This window comes from Ranitomeya variabilis, chromosome 5 (assembly GCF_051348905.1).
Source record: "Ranitomeya variabilis isolate aRanVar5 chromosome 5, aRanVar5.hap1, whole genome shotgun sequence".
In the NCBI taxonomy this organism is placed as follows: Eukaryota; Metazoa; Chordata; class Amphibia; order Anura; family Dendrobatidae; genus Ranitomeya; species Ranitomeya variabilis.
Genome location: NC_135236.1, coordinates 443,504,435 through 443,520,144, shown reverse-complemented (window position 1 = coordinate 443,520,144; position 15,710 = coordinate 443,504,435). Strand labels below are relative to the sequence as shown.

The window sequence follows — 15,710 nt, the reverse complement described above, 5'->3', positions numbered from 1 at the left end:
CAGCGATTACACCGGATTCAACACACAGATCTCTAAGGCCTGCATCCTGAAATCTGTTCCCTATGATAGAGAGGAGATTACAGATTGTGTGGAAGACACCCATTCTAATTATAATGTTCTTGAACTTCTCCTGTTTCCAGATAACCTCGGCAGCTTTGGCATAGAGTGCTTGATCAAACACACACACAATTCTGTTAAGCTTCAGGGTCTGCATGATGGCATGTGTTTGCTCCAAGACTTCATTCACAGTGGACATGGCTGTTGCAGGAGCATTGATAGTGGGCAGGTAGCTTACAGTGTCCTGGGCCACTACAATGTCGCTGCGGATTTTTATGTTGAACCCAGTCCAACTGCTGGTGGTCTGATCCTCATGGTCTGACATTCTAGCCAGAAGCCAGATATGGTTTTTGGTTTTTGAATCCTGGACCTCCTTGGTAGTGTTAACATTCGAAGTCTCAATCCTGGGTGGCTCTCCCCGCTGCCCAACATTGTATATCGGTAGCATTAATTCTGTCAGAGTTATGCTTCTTTTCTTCGACTTGGTTACATCTGGCAGGACTTTCTTTGTCACAGAGCATGCAACATTGGACTGAACAGCAATGCCATTGACTCTATGAGATGTACCTGCTCCACTTAGTGTCTCCTCAAGTCTGTCAATGTTATCCCAGGCCAGGGTTGTGAACACACCTGGGTAGATACTTGCTGGCATTGGGATGTCATCCTTTGAACATTCCAACTTCTGGATACAAAGGGCTGTATCGATCTCCTCAGCCATTGAATATGACACACAGTGGCCAAGACGATTCAGAGTTCGAATCAGTTCTGTATTGCCGGTCAAAGACTTAACTGCAAAGGATAGCAGTACGTGCTTTGGTGGCTTTGTCTTTCCATTGGTAACAGCAAAAACCAAGTCACTGCCGAAGGATGTGGCAAGACGTTGAGCTCTTTCACAGGTAGTTTGGCACTCACAATCTCCTGTAAGCAGGGTTTGCAGGAATTGAGTGACTAATGCAGGAACGACATTCTGATCTATATTGGGAGGCCATGGCTGACTCACATCTTGCTTCTTGATCTCATTCCTTAGCTGCATTGCTGCTTTGGTTACGATATCTCCAGAGTTAGCAGCTCTTGCTTCTTGCAGATCTTTTGTCATGCTGTGTACTTGCCGGACAAGGTCGTCCATTGATAGGCTACATGGATAGACTAGAAGCTTACCTTTCTCATCTGAGAGAAAGCGGAGTGATTCCCCAATCTCTGTTTCAAGTTTTCGTCGAACATGTTTCTTTGTCGATGGTTTCAGTTGGATGATACCACGGGATATCATTAATCTCTCAAGCCTAGATGTGAGGTTTATCATAGGCAGTACTTCTGGGTTTGGGAACAATTTAGTCCTTATATACAAGAAGAGTTCTTCAAGGGCCTCTTTCTCTGCCTCTTCGTAGCGTACTTCCTCGCTTTCGACCTGATTTTCAGCTGCACTAGACCTACAGGCCACTTGGGAATCATCTTTTGTGAATAGTTTGTAGCACGACTTGTGGTAGTGCCCCTCTGCAGCAACAAGGTCTCTGCTAAGTAAACCAAGTATTCTCTGTGTGCCTTTCCTTATCGCTGCTCTGCGGATCGTCTCATCTGCTCGTAGCTCAACACACTGGACAATTGGCTCCCTTGTTTGTTTTCCTTTTAGGTACTTGCTTGACTTCTCACAGAAGATACATACTTTGGCATACACCCTGCTATCACTGGGGGCACCCCTCGGTAGCTTCCTCATGGAGATTTTGCTTGCTGTTTCGACATTGACACCCTTGCCAAGGATAGAATCCAGTGACTTCTTCATTGTAAAGATACTACGACATTTACGGTGATATTGTATGTGTGGTATTTCTCCTTCTTCAAGGCCCTTAGCTGCTACCAGGACTGATTCATGCTGCCTGATCTCTGCAGCCCTAAGCAATGTTTTCCAGGAGTCCAAATCCTTAAGGGACGCCAGATCATCGCTGTCATCATTAGAGCAGTGTATGATACAGTCGATCCGTGATTTCTTCCTTGCTGGTACTTCCATCATGCCGTTAGATAGTCAGTAAACACCTGCAAACACAAAGAAAAACATTAAAATTTTATTTACCGTATTTCCTGGCGTATAAGACGACTTTTTAGCCATGAAAAACATGGCTCCAAGAGGGCGGTTGTCTTATACGCCGAATACAGCCGCCGGGGGGAAAGGCCGCCGCGCAGGGAAGGAGGAGGCAGGGGCCCACCTTCATGAGGCGCTCGTTCTTAGAGCTGGGAGCGCTGGTGCTAGGTGACTGTTCCCCCTCTCTCCACAAGTTCCTTACCAGCAGCAGCACACAGTACAGGACTACAGGACCTGTGGTGATGTCACGGCCATGTGATCAGTCACAAGCCTGGGAGGTGTCAGCCTCTACAGAGGGAGATAGGAGCTCTGCAGAGAAGACCGGAGAGTCCTGTTCAGCACAGAACGTGTATGTGTCAGTGTGTGTGCGTGTGTTGGGGCACCTCAGGGTGTCTTCAAATGTGACATAGCCCCCTAGATTTCTTCCAGTAAAATTTGCACTCCAAAAGTCATTTGGCGCTCCTTCCCTTCCGAGGCCTGCCGTTCCCCAATACTGCAGTGTACGACAACATATCGGGTGTTGTTGTGTTCGGGAGAGATTGGTGAACAAATAGTGGGGTGCATTTTTTGCTGGTACACCTCTTAAAAATAAAAAAATGAGCCTAAAATGACACCTTCATGTAAAAAATGCACTTTTTCCATTTTCTCAACCAAGTGTTTCCAACTACTGTGAAACACTGGTTGGGTCAAAGTGGTCACTATACCCCCTAAAAGATTCCTTGGGGGTGTAGTTTCCAAAATAGGGTCACTTTTTGGGGTTTCCACTGTGGGGGTACCTCAGGCAGCCTTCAAATGTGACATGGCCCCCTAGATTTCTTCCAGTGAATCCGCCACCCAAAAACCACATAGCGCTCCTTCCGTGTTGAGCTGTGCTGTGTGCCCATACTTTAGTTTACGAGTACATGTGGGGTGTTTCTATAAACTGCAGAATTAGGGTAACCAAGTTTGGGTTTGCCGTTAACCCTTGCTAGGTTGCAGGTAAAATTGGATTACAATGTAATATCTGGAAAAAAAATGAACTTTGAAATTTCGCCTTCATTCTGCTAAAATTCCTGTGGAACACCTAAAGGGTTAACAGTTTTTAAAAATGAGTTTTGAACAGCTTGAGGGGTGTAGTTTGCAAAATGGGGTAATTTATGGGTGGTTTCTGTTATGTAAGCCCCTTAAAGTGACTTCAGAAGTGACTTGGTCCTTTGAAAAGTGGGTTTTGCTGTAAATGTGAAAAATTGCGCATAAAACTATAAGCCCTATTACGTCGTAAAACAATAAGGTTTCATTTTCAAAATGATGCCAATATGAAGTAAACATGTGGGGAGTGTAAATTAATAACTATTATGGGGGGTATCAGTATTTTTGTAAAAAGCAGAGAATTTCAAAGTTAAAAAATTGCCGATTTTTCCAAAATTTCCGAATATTTAGCATTTTTTTATATAGAAAGGTAAAATATATTGACTCCCATTTAGCACTGACGTGAAGTACAATATGTCACGAGAAAACAATCTCAGAATGGCTTGGATAGGTGAAAGCGTTCCAAAGTTATTAGCCCATGAAGTGGCACAGGTCAGATTGGCTTAGGCACTTGGGTACAAATAGGCCTAGGGCTGAAGGGGTTAATAAGCTACGTATATGTAAGGGCTATCATATCAAAAAATAAACTACAGACATGCATCTACCTAAAAATACCAAAGAGAATTAGTCACTCCGGGTGGTACCGATATCTGGCCCGGCTCATGGACTATCTCTGCCATTCTTCCTTGCAGATCCTCTCCAGTTCCATCAGGTTGGATGAGGAACATTGGTGGACAGCCATTTTCAGGTCTCTCCAGGGATGCTCATTTGGTTTAGGTCATGCCTCTGGCTGGGTCAGTCAAGAATGGTCACAGTTGTTCTGAAGCCGCTTCTTTGTTGTTATTTTAACTGTGTGCTTAGGGTCATTGTCTTGTTGGAAGGTGAACCTTCAGCCAAGTCTGTGGTCCAGAGCACTCTGGAAGGTATTCATCCAGGATATCTCTGTACTGCAGCATTCATGTTTCCTTCAATGGCAACCAGTTATCCTGTCCCTGCAGCAGAAAAACACCCCCGTAGCATGATGCTGCCACCAGCATGTTCACTGTTGGGATTGTATTGGGCAGGTGATGAGCAGTGCCTGGTTTTCTCCACACATACCGCTTAGAATTATCACCAAAAAGGTCTATCTTCGTCTGATCAGACCAGAGAATCTTATTTATCATAGTCTGGGAGTCCTTCATGTGTTTTTTAGCAAACTCTATGCTGCCTTTCATATGTCTTGCACTGAGAAGAGGCTTCCGTTGGGCCATTCTGCCATAAAGGCCCGACTGGTGGAGGGCTGCAGTGATAGTTGACTTTATGGAACTTTCTCCCATCTCCCTACTGCATCTCGGGAGCTCAGCCACAGTGATCTTGGAGTTCTTCTTTACCTCTCTCACCAAGGCTCTTCTCCCACGATTGCTCAGTTTGGCTGGATGGCCAAGTCTAGGAAGACTTCTGGTGGTCCCAAACTTCTACTAATAAAGGATTATGGAGGCCAATGTGTTCTTAGGAACCTTGAGTACTGCAGAAATTCTTTTGTAACCTTGGCCAGATCTGTGCTTTGCCACAGTTCTGTCTCTGAGCTCCTTGGCCAGTTCCTTTGACCTCAGGATTCTCATTTGGTCTGACATGCATGGTGAGCTGTGAGATCTTATATAGACAGGTGTGCGCCTTTCCAAATCAAGTCCTATCAGTTTAATTAAACACAGCTGGACTCCAATGAAGGAGTAGAACCATCTCAAGGAGGATCACAAGGAAATGGACAGCATGTTACTTAAATATGAGTGTCTGAGCAAAGGGTCTGAATACTTATGACCATGTGATGTCTCAGTTTTTCTTTTTTAATAAATTTGCAAAAATTTCTACATTTCTGTTGAGTGTACATTAATAAGAAAAAAAAAAATTTTTTGAATTTACCAAATGGCTGCAATGAAACAAAGACATTTAAAGGGGTCTGAATACTTTCTGTACCCACTGTACATATTTCCAGTTTTATATATACTAGAGATAGCAGATGCACACATTTGAGAAAACACTATACTAATACTAACTAGATTAAGGACAGCTGCAATGGTGGTCAGTAGCAGCGGACAAGACTCCTCTCCTTCTATTTAGCAAAGTAAGCACAGTGAAGCACCATGAATACAGCAGAGAGGACTGAAGAAGGAGGAGGAGCAGCGAGGAAGGCAAGAAGTCCTAGGGCAGAGGACAGGTGGTGCTCAGTGCATAGCGCTGGGCTCCATCCTCCAGCTTTACACTGCACACGACAGAGCAGAGATAGAGGCGGTCTGCATCACTAGTCTGCCATCCCCTGTATAATATTCTCAGTTGGGAAGCTGGGCATATGCATACGTGGAAAGTAAAACCAGTCTACAGAAAACAGAATGGCATGTGGACGGCAGCAGGATAGTAATGCAATATACTGAAAATAGGATTGCAATACAAAACCAAGATGAAGCATTTTCTTAGGATTGGAAAGCTTTACCGATCCTACTCTTGGTATTTGATTTACTTTTAGGCAAAGAGCCAAGATGAAGCTCTTACTGTTCCAAGGGCAGTATGAAGCAGAGAGATGCATTCTACATTTTATTATGAGAAAATTTAATTTGAACAAGTGGAGGCAGTAATTAAGTGACCGAGATAACTAGTCACCGGGAGAGTTAGGGTATGTCTCCACGGTACGGATGGGGGCCGGTATCGCCGCAGCGGCGAAGCCGCTCGGCGCCAAGCCCCGCCCCCTTAATGGGACGCGATCATGCCGGATGTGTTAACTCTTCACATCCGGGATGATCGCCCTGTCCCATAGGGCCCTGTGATATGCCTTGCGGGGACGCTGCGTCCCCGCAAGGTGTACGGGCATGCTGCGATCTGAAAAGACGCGCAGCATGTCCGTAGTCACAGGGCCGCCGCGTGCAGGTTTCCACGCATAGTGGAGACGGGATTTCATAAAATCCCCTCCACTATGCTGGAACATCTGGATGCTGCTTTTTTGACGCTGCAGCTCTGCGCAGCGTCAAAAAAGCAGCGTTTCCTGACCATGGAAACATACCCTTAAAGGAGTTGTCTGTTACTAGGACAACTCCTCATCTCCCATGTTTGGCCCTCTTAAAATAATAAGAGCTTATACTTGCCTCCTGTGCTGACGTCATTCCAGCAGATACGTTCCTGGGGCTCACGTGAGCATGGTGTTAAATGCATCACTGTCCCCGCCTTCAGACTTATAAGTAATGAGAGCGGCCAGCCACAGCCCCTCCTTCCCGTTAATCACTTCTACGTCTGAAGGTGGGGACAGTGACATGAGTGCCGATTGGGCACAGGGCAAAACCTGCTCTCGTCAGTAAAGAAGCTGCTTAAAGAAAAAAAAAAAAAAAAAAACATATTTTACTGTGTTTTTTGTTGTGCATTTGCAGCGTTTCTTGCTGCCTTTTTATTGTTTCTTCTGCATGGTGATACATTTTAATCAGGGCCAAACACTCAGTTTGAGAAGGGGTTGTCCTTGCAGTGGACAACCCCTCTGACTTCTCCCCACCTACCTCTGCTTGACTGATTGAACTTGGAGAATCCTATCAACCTAGCAAAGAAGTGTAGGGAAGAGCCTGCCCCCATGACTAGTCTTCCCGTTCACCTGTGCAAAATAAGTTTCCTTAAAGAATGCACTTAAGTATGACAAGTACGCGTTTTTGCTCATTTTTTGTCAGATTGACAGTACGTTTACACAGATCAACACCTGGGACCTGTAATCTGATAGAAAAATGGTATACTTACAAGGAAAGAAGTGTAATATTTGCTGACAAAGGGCCAAGATTGGGGATCATCTTCAATTCATTTCTATTTAACCTCCTGTTTACAAATCAAACACGTTACAGTTCAAACATTCAATATTACCAGAAATATTACAGTGCAGTTAGAACAACTCGATATGAACAAACTTACAGTTCACGCAGATTATGTAGGTGACTCATGGAGCTAGCTTGGAGTGAAGAAAGTCTGTTCTGGCTTAAATCCCTGAAAAAAAAAAAAAAAAAAAAAAAAAAATCACGTGGTGAGAAACATTCTGTTAACTAAATAGTGCTAACCTAAATAAAAAAAAACATAGATTGATTTTTGGAACATACTAGTACATAAACTAAGATTTTCTTTTAAGAACGATCATGTAACATGAGCTAAGGAATATTACTGGTAATTTTTCTTCCATACTGACAAGTTTATCGTTTACAAATATTTAAAATGGAAAATAGATTGAGAAGATCATTAGGAGCTTGTTTGTGTTGTTAAATGGTAAACTCCAAGAAAGGAGGACAAAACCCCCCCCCAAAAAAAACAAAAAAAAAACAAAAAAAAAAAAAAACAACACAGCAAACCATTCCATATTGGAAAACTACATCTAGCACCTTCTTGAAGAAGCACAAGAAAACGCCGGCCCTGCTAATAAAAAACACCTTTTCCTATTCACGCAGCACATGAAGAGGTGAGAAAATCTGTTCTCCTGGGATTAGGCCCAAACACAAAAGAGCAGAGCTTTGAAACTATTAAAATACTGCACGATGGACCACAGCGGAGCCAGACACTTTCACTCGAAGCTCAAGCCCCCGTCCATCTGGATTCCATTACTGCGGCCACAAGCGGAACAACTTCCACCATGAATCAAACAGACTTTGGTATTTTAAACACTGAAAAAATGTACAGCTTTAACTTTTTACATTAATCTAGAGGGCACAAAGGAGATCACTGGAAAGGTCTTACAACCATGCATAATTGGGGAGCTAAAATAAACCTGTCGCTGACACCGCGGCATAAAAACACCCACAATCTTAGTGGAACGTAAAAAGCATGTCATGTGAATTGCTGGTAAATTCTGGAAAAAGCAGACACCGCTTCTAAATGCACCTGGATCTGGGAAAGTCATTATTTGAAAAGACTCCTACAGCGGTGGTCTCGCTAACACATGGTTTTGGAACTTCAATCAATTTTTAATGCCATATACCTCCAAATACACTAGCAGCAGCTGTAACCACAGTCTGTCAACTATAAATGCAAGGAGAATGCCTGCGCAAGGGGAAAATGTTTTCTTTTTGGAAAGCAAAAAAAAAAAAAAAATTGAAAAATTAACTGCAGGAAGGTGAGGGAGAAAAGGAGAAAAAAGAAAACCCTGGCAGATGGGATTTTTAACATTATCTAGACATTTTGAAAAAGTACACATTAATATAAAACCCATAGCCCCAAAAGGATAGATTTTGAATAAATAGCTTCTATATTTAGGCTCTGTTCGCATGTACACTTGTCATTTTGTAACATATCTACGATTTAAAAATAAGAAAAAAAAAATTGATCTGTCAATGGATGATCATTTGTTATGTTCTGTTCCCTGAAAAAAAAAAAAAAATGCATCCAGCTCTTATTTTTATTTTGGTCTTGGCTACATTTGCAGACTGCGTTTTTCATTTTAGCAAAGTCAAAAAAACTAAAGATTGCAGTAACACGAAAGACATCTGAATTTGGAAATAACTGGACACTAAGGCTTTGTGCACACGATGCGGATTTTCTGCGGATCCGCAGTGGATTTTTCCGCCCAGAAACGCTGCAGAGCCGCACTGTGATGCACAGTATAATGTAAATCAATGGGGTAAAAAAATAGCTGTGCAGATGGTGCGGAAAAATCAGTGCAGAATTGCTGCGGATTTCAAAGAAGGGCATGTCACTTCTTTTGTGCGGATCTGCAACATTTCTGCACCACTCCATGTTAAAACTCCGCAGTGGCAAAATCCACACAAAATCCACGGCTGCGGATTCTGCCAGGAGATGCGGATTTTGTGCCGAAAATTCTGCACCTCTTTTCTTACGTGTGCACATAGCCTAACAGTGTTCTGACATTTCATAATCTACAACGTGGGCAGTAAAATACATGTAGCCTGCTGTCAATATGCAAGAGAAAAAAAAAAAAAAAAAAGTATGGAATCCAATCCTTTTACTATTCTTTTTTTTTTTTTTTTTTTACACTTGTGGGTATCAAAATTATTTGGCACTAAATACACCACCTACTGTCAACTCTCTCCCCCCCCCCCCCCAAAGAAAAAACAAACAAACAAACAAAAAAACATACATACGCTCAACACATGTAAACCACATTAAGGTAGTTAGTTACACTGGCAACAAGGGATGGATACCTATACAAAGTATCATTGAGGACTTTGCCTCCACCTAAAGACAGCGCTCTCACGTTACCGCGGCGGCAAGCAATTGGCTGCACCAGTCACATGTCTCAGTGAATGGGAAGGGGGACTAATGGCAAAAAAATAATCACATTTATCCCCAGATGACTCCTCCTTTAAGTCCACAATTGTAGATGCATTGTTTGGAGAGCAGCTTGACCACATGTGGCCCTCACACCTACAGAGATGAAGCCCTGTGACTCCAGGGCCAAATGTCACAGCTGGTAATTGAGTAAACACAGTGGGGTTTCTGTCTTCAGCTCTGGCCTTATTTACACAGATGCAATGTTCCTCAATGAATTTTAGGAATGTTCACCTGAAAGGAACACAACTGAATCTGCCTTGTGAGATGTGTGTTTATTTGACACATATTCAAGTTTGCAGCTAAGTAAACAGCAAATGTGCTGGCCGAGTCCTCTGGAAACAAAGCCAAATGTAGAAAACAAGAATCCCCGTTACTGCTGCACACAAAATCAAGTTTTTACATGCTGTATATCATTCAAACAAGTTAATAAAGGAAAAAAAGACCTCGTGTAACAGGAGGGAAAAAGTTTCAGTAACCTGTCAAGAGGCCAGATTTCATTTGAGCAGAACAGAATAGAAATGGACTTGTTAATAACATGAGATACCATTGTGTGCCCACTGTCCAACTTCTCACACGGGATCACGCTCATTTAAGAGAACCACACACTTCTGTGTCAGAGGGATTGCTTACTACCTGGTCTGACTATTTACTGACATGTGTGAGCGATTAGTAGCAATTTCCTGAGAGAAAATGGTGGGCTGACGGCACTTCCCCTGCAAGACGTGAGTGGACACAGAGAGGAGCAAGGAAAACCAGGGGGAGGAAAAAAAAAAAAAAAAAGGATTGCAACACAATGTTTCACAAATTGTGCCAAGAAAAAGGAGACATGTGGCATTAACACAACTGTGTGTCACAGTTCAAGTATGGATCGGACGTGGGTCTCCAAACATTCTGGGGACTTAACAAAAAGTAACATTTCTGTGCAATATGTAATGGAGGTGTTCTGAACGCTGGGCAGGACAGAACTTCCCCAGAGGCTGCCTCCAGAGCTTATTTTAATGCTCATTGATGCCTCTATGTAAATTGATCCCCTCAATGCATTTGTGACATCAGACTTTGGTCACAATAGCTGGAGTGTGCATATCACCTCCGCCCTTGTTTCTGGGTATCTATGGGCAATCGTTTCCTCTTACTTCCCAGTGGCGGTGCAGAAGGAAGTTGAAGCCAGTGCCCTTAAGGGCAGAACGTGACGCAAAGTGAGGACAGTTGCAATCTGCGCATACCTGAGCCTTCATAAACAGAGGCTGACACTACATATGCAGCTAGGGGCTCAATTTACATAAAGAAAACATTGCAATAAGCTCTGGAGGCAGATCCTCTCCAAGTGCTCTGTCTCACCCAGAGATCTTAAAGCTTCAATTACATATTAACAATAAGGATTTTTCTGCAAGTCATTGGATCGTTCATATAAACTTATCAGTTTTTTTTGGTTTTTTTTAACTTTCTATGACCTGCATGCCCATATAGAACTGCAGATTGCAGGGCTGGGGTCCTGGGTTCAAATCCCACCGAGGACAAAATCTACAAGGAGCTTGTATGTTCTCCCCGTATTTGCATGGGTTTCCTCCGGGTTCTCTGGTTTATGCCCACATTCCAACTACATGCCGATTGTCATTGCTGTCCCCAATGTTGCTCACAATGTCAGAAGCACAGCAAAATATGATTGAGAAGATATTATTATTATTATTATTATTATTATTATACACTGCTTAGGAAAGTTGATCCTTTTCACAGATCCATTTTAAAAGGGGCTGTCCACTACCAGGACAACTCCTTCTCTACCTGAATGTCTGCCACATTAAAATAAATACACATACCACCCCCCTCGTTCTGACAAAGTTCTAGCAGTGTCGGCATTTAGATTCCTGGAGCTACCGTCAGGTTGTTAAACCATATTGATACTAGAGTCCCTTGTCCTTGGCTTCACACATATAAATCAAGAGGAACCAACAGCTGCGACTGGTCTCAAGTGATCTATCCCAATGAGAGTGCCAACACCGCTGCAAAGGTGAGGAACAGGAGGAGAGGATTAAAGAGATTAAAGTGTATTTATTTTAACAGGGCAAATATTTAGATTGAGAAGGGGTTGTCCTAGTAGTAGATGACCCCTTTAACTGTCAACTCCCAACACAGCGCAGTCAGACTTACAGGGCCATAAGCCATTTATGGTTCTTCCACCCATTTCTTCTGTTGGACTTCATATTTACCAACAAAATATATAAAAAAAAAGAAAACACTCCATCTCATGTGACTATACATGCAGAAAATAGATCTTTGTACACATTACAGGATTTAGTAAGCAAATCGCCAAATGGCTCAGTGGTTAGTACTGTAACTTTACTGCATCATTGCGGTCCTGAGTTCAAATCCTATCAAGGGCAACATCTGCAAGGAGTTTGCTTGAATTACCTCCATTTGTCTAAAGACCTACTGATAGGGAATTTACCGTATATACTTGAGTATAAGCCGACCCCCCTAATTTTGCCACAAAAAAAAACTGGGAAAACTTATTGACTCGAGTATAAGCCTAGGGTGGAAAATGCAGCAGCTACTGGTAAATGTCAAAAATGAAAATAGATACCAATAAAAGTAAAATTAATTGAGACATCAGTAGGTTACCTAAGTGTTTTTGAATATCCATATTGAATCAGGAGTCCCATATAATGCTCCATACAGTTCATGATGGCCCCATAAGATGCTCCATATTAAAATATGCCCCATATAATGCTGCACAAAGGTTAATAATGGCCCCATAACATGCTCCATAGAAACATTTGCCCCATACAATGCTGCATAAAGGATGATGGCCCCATAAGATGCTCCACACATTATGGCCCCATAAGATGCTCCATACATTATGGCCCCATAAGATGCTCCATACATTATGGCTCCATAAGATGCTCCACACATTATGGCTCCATAAGATGCTCAAAACATTATTCCCCATTAAGATGCTCCACACATTATGGCCCCATGAGATGCTCCACACAGTGTGTCCTCATACGATGCTCCATGCATTGTGGCTCCATAAGATGCTCCACACATTTGCTCCATTTGCTGTTGCTGCGATTAAAATAAAAAAAAAAAAAAATCACATACTCACCACTCTTCGCTCAGGCCCCCGGCACTTGCGATAGTCACCTTCCTCATTCCATCGCTGCGCGCTGCTCTGTCTTCCATCCTCGGCACTGACTGTTCAGGCAGAGGGCAGCGCGCACACTAATCGTGTCATCGCGCCCTCTGACCTGAACAGTCACAGCCAGAGGATGGAAGACAGAGCAGCGTGCAGCGGTGGAACGAGGAAGGTGACTATCGCGCAATGCTCCCCCTCCCCTGATATACTCACCTGCTCCTGGCGCGGTCGATGGCAGCGTCTCACTGTCAGATGGTCTCCGGGAGCCGGGCGGGATCTTCCTGTGTTCAGCGGTCACGTACCGCTCATTACAGTAATGAATATGCGTGCATATTTATTACTCTAATGAGCGGTACCACGTGACCGCTTAACACAGGAAGAGCTGCCCGGACACCATGAGACATGCAGGGACAGCGCCAAGAGCAGGCGAGTATGTGACAGCCGCCGCTCCCCCTCACCCGCCGACCCCACGCCGACACTGACTCCAGTATAAGCCGAGAGGGTCACTTTCAGCCCATTTTTTTGGGCTGAAAATCTCGGCTTATACTCGAGTATATACGGTAGATTACAATCCCTGTCCCCATTGGGGCACCCAATGTAGTATAAGTGCTGTGGAATAGGATAGTGCTGTACAAGTAAAAAATACTGAGCCATACAAACTGTAGTGCCTTATGCATGAGCCTAAAGGGGTTGGGCGAGTGCTAAAGAATTAAAATATTACTCATCTGATGCCCCTTCTTCTGTGCCCCTTTATTACAGAGTTATGTCTCCTTGTAATAAAGGTGCACTTTTTTTCTTCAGACAGGTGGGCATGTACCATAGAACCTCTGTTGCTGCTTTTTATTCTCTGATTCTGGCCAAATCAAAGCACTGTACTGAAAGTTTGCAGCTTTGGAACCAGGGAACAGAACTGCTCTAGAACCAGTGCAGCAGCACCAAACTGGAGGAAGTTCATTTAAATGTAAAAATCCAGTGAAAGGTCCTCAAAGGTGATATTTCCTGCAGCTAGCTGATTTTTCACACCTTTAAACAACCTCTTCAAGTGGAGATAGTAGAACACTCATGTGCATGTCATCGTGGGTCCTATTTATACAGCAGATATAACACAAAAGATAATTTCACCCTAAGCGTTTTCCCTTGTTTGTAGGGCGATTTGAATTAAAAAGGAGAGTTCCCCAAAACGCTAGTTCACCATAATCTTGCAGTGTAAATGGACCAACCAAAAGGGACAGACTGGGCAAATGATGTGTTTGTAGAGGTTACCCACTGTCTTTCAAAAGAAGTCGGTGGAGAGAAGGATCAGGCTGGTGGATTGGATTTTCAGTGCCCGCTCCTTTTGTCATCAGGAGACATAAGCCAGGAGTCTGGCAGCAGCTTTCTCTTCTCTCCATGTTGTAAACACATGCATGTGTATGGGTTTGTTGGGAGACAACTTCTCTGACTTGTACGGTCAACTAATAAAAGAACACTTTGGCGTTAGGTTCATATGTTTGTAATGAGGGAAATCCACCGCCGGGCACCTCTAAGGGTACCGTCACACATTGAAATTTTCATCGCTGCGACGGCACAATTCGTGACGTCGCAGCGTCGTATAATCATCGCTCCAGCGTCGTAGACTTCTGTCACACGTTGCAATCACGGCGCTGGAGCGATGCCGAAGTCCCCGGGTAACCAGGGTAAACATTGGGTAACTAAGCGCAGGGCCGCGCTTAGTAACCCGATGTTTACCCTGGTTACCAGCGTAAACGTAAAAAAACAAACAGTACATACTCACCCGTCGGTGTCCTTCAGGTCCCTTGCCGTCTGCTTCCTGCTCTGAGTGCAGCCGTACAGTGAGAGCAGAGCGCAGCACCGCTGCGCTCTGCTCTCACTTTCCGGCCGGCACTCAGAGCAGGAAGCAGACGGCAAGGGACCTGAAGGACACCAACGGGTGAGTATGTACGGTTTGTTTTTTTAACGTTTACGCTGGTAACCAGGGTAAACATCGGGTTACTAAGCGCGGCCCTGCGCTTAGTTACCCGATGTTTACCCTGGTTACAAGCGAAGACATCGCTGGATCGCTGTCACACACAACGATCCAGCGATGTCAGCGGGTGATCAAGCGACGAAAGAAAGTTCCAAACGATCTGCTACGACGTACGATTCTCAGCAGGGTGTCTGATCGCAGTAGCGTGTCAGACACTGCGATATCGTAACGATATCGCTAGAACGTCACGAATCGTAACGTCGTAGCGATGGAAATTTCAATGTGTGACGGTACCCTAAGAGGCAATTTATCTTCCTTGATAAAACGATCTGCAGACTTAAATCAGTATGAACGGGTACAAAAGCCATTATCAGAAAATAACCTATTCTTCAGATAAGGTTTTAGGTGTTAAATATATTTTTCAGAAACTTTTTTCCACTATGATGCAATCTGGCTGAAATAAAAATGGGAAATTTTGAAAAAGTCACACTGGCCACTTGCGGACTTGTTTAGACTACCTGTTTCAGGAAACAACGCAAGTACTTAGCCACAATGAAGACAGACTCCATCTTTTGTATTGAAGCATCTAGACTAGTGATGAGCGAATATACTCGTTACTCGAGATTTCTCGAGCATGCTCGGGGGTCCTCCGAGTATTTTTTAGTGCTCGGAGATTTAGTTTTTCTTGCCGCAGCTGAATGATTTACATCTGTTAGTCTGCATAAGTACATGTGGGGATTCCCTAGCAACCAAGCAACCCCCACATGTACTTATGCTGGCTAACAGATGTAAATCATTCAGCTGCGGCAAGAAAAACAATCTCCAAGCACTAAAAAAAAATACTCGGAGGACCCCCGAGCATGCTCGAGAAATCTCGAGTAACGAGTATATTCGCTCATCACTAGTAACTACTGAAAAATCTTCCTGAAAGGACACGATCTATAAGCTTATAAACCATCAGTTGCCAGTGTAAAAATTAACGACTTATTTATTTTTTTAAATCAGTATCTTCAACGGGAGGATCTGCCTAATCTGAAAGACTGGATGCTAGGGAGGAGGTTTCCAAACCCCAGTGTAAAGGTACCTTCACACGAAGCGACGCTGCAGCGTCGCTGTTTGATCGCTGGAGAGCTGTC

The 15,710-nt window shown here is 43.6% G+C and overlaps 1 protein-coding gene across 1 annotated transcript in view; it reads right to left on the bottom strand.

Annotated features, from left to right (window-relative positions):
• The window catches only part of LRIG3 (leucine rich repeats and immunoglobulin like domains 3), a 104,493-nt gene that overhangs the window by 28,884 nt on the left and 59,899 nt on the right, over positions 1 to 15,710 (bottom strand). Inside the window, exons 2-3 of the mRNA XM_077265377.1 lie at positions 7,115 to 7,186; positions 6,947 to 7,021 (exon numbers count right to left, since the gene is read on the bottom strand). Of these exons, the coding sequence (XP_077121492.1) occupies positions 6,947 to 7,021; positions 7,115 to 7,186 (147 nt within the window). The remainder of the gene's footprint in view (positions 1 to 6,946; positions 7,022 to 7,114; positions 7,187 to 15,710) is intronic.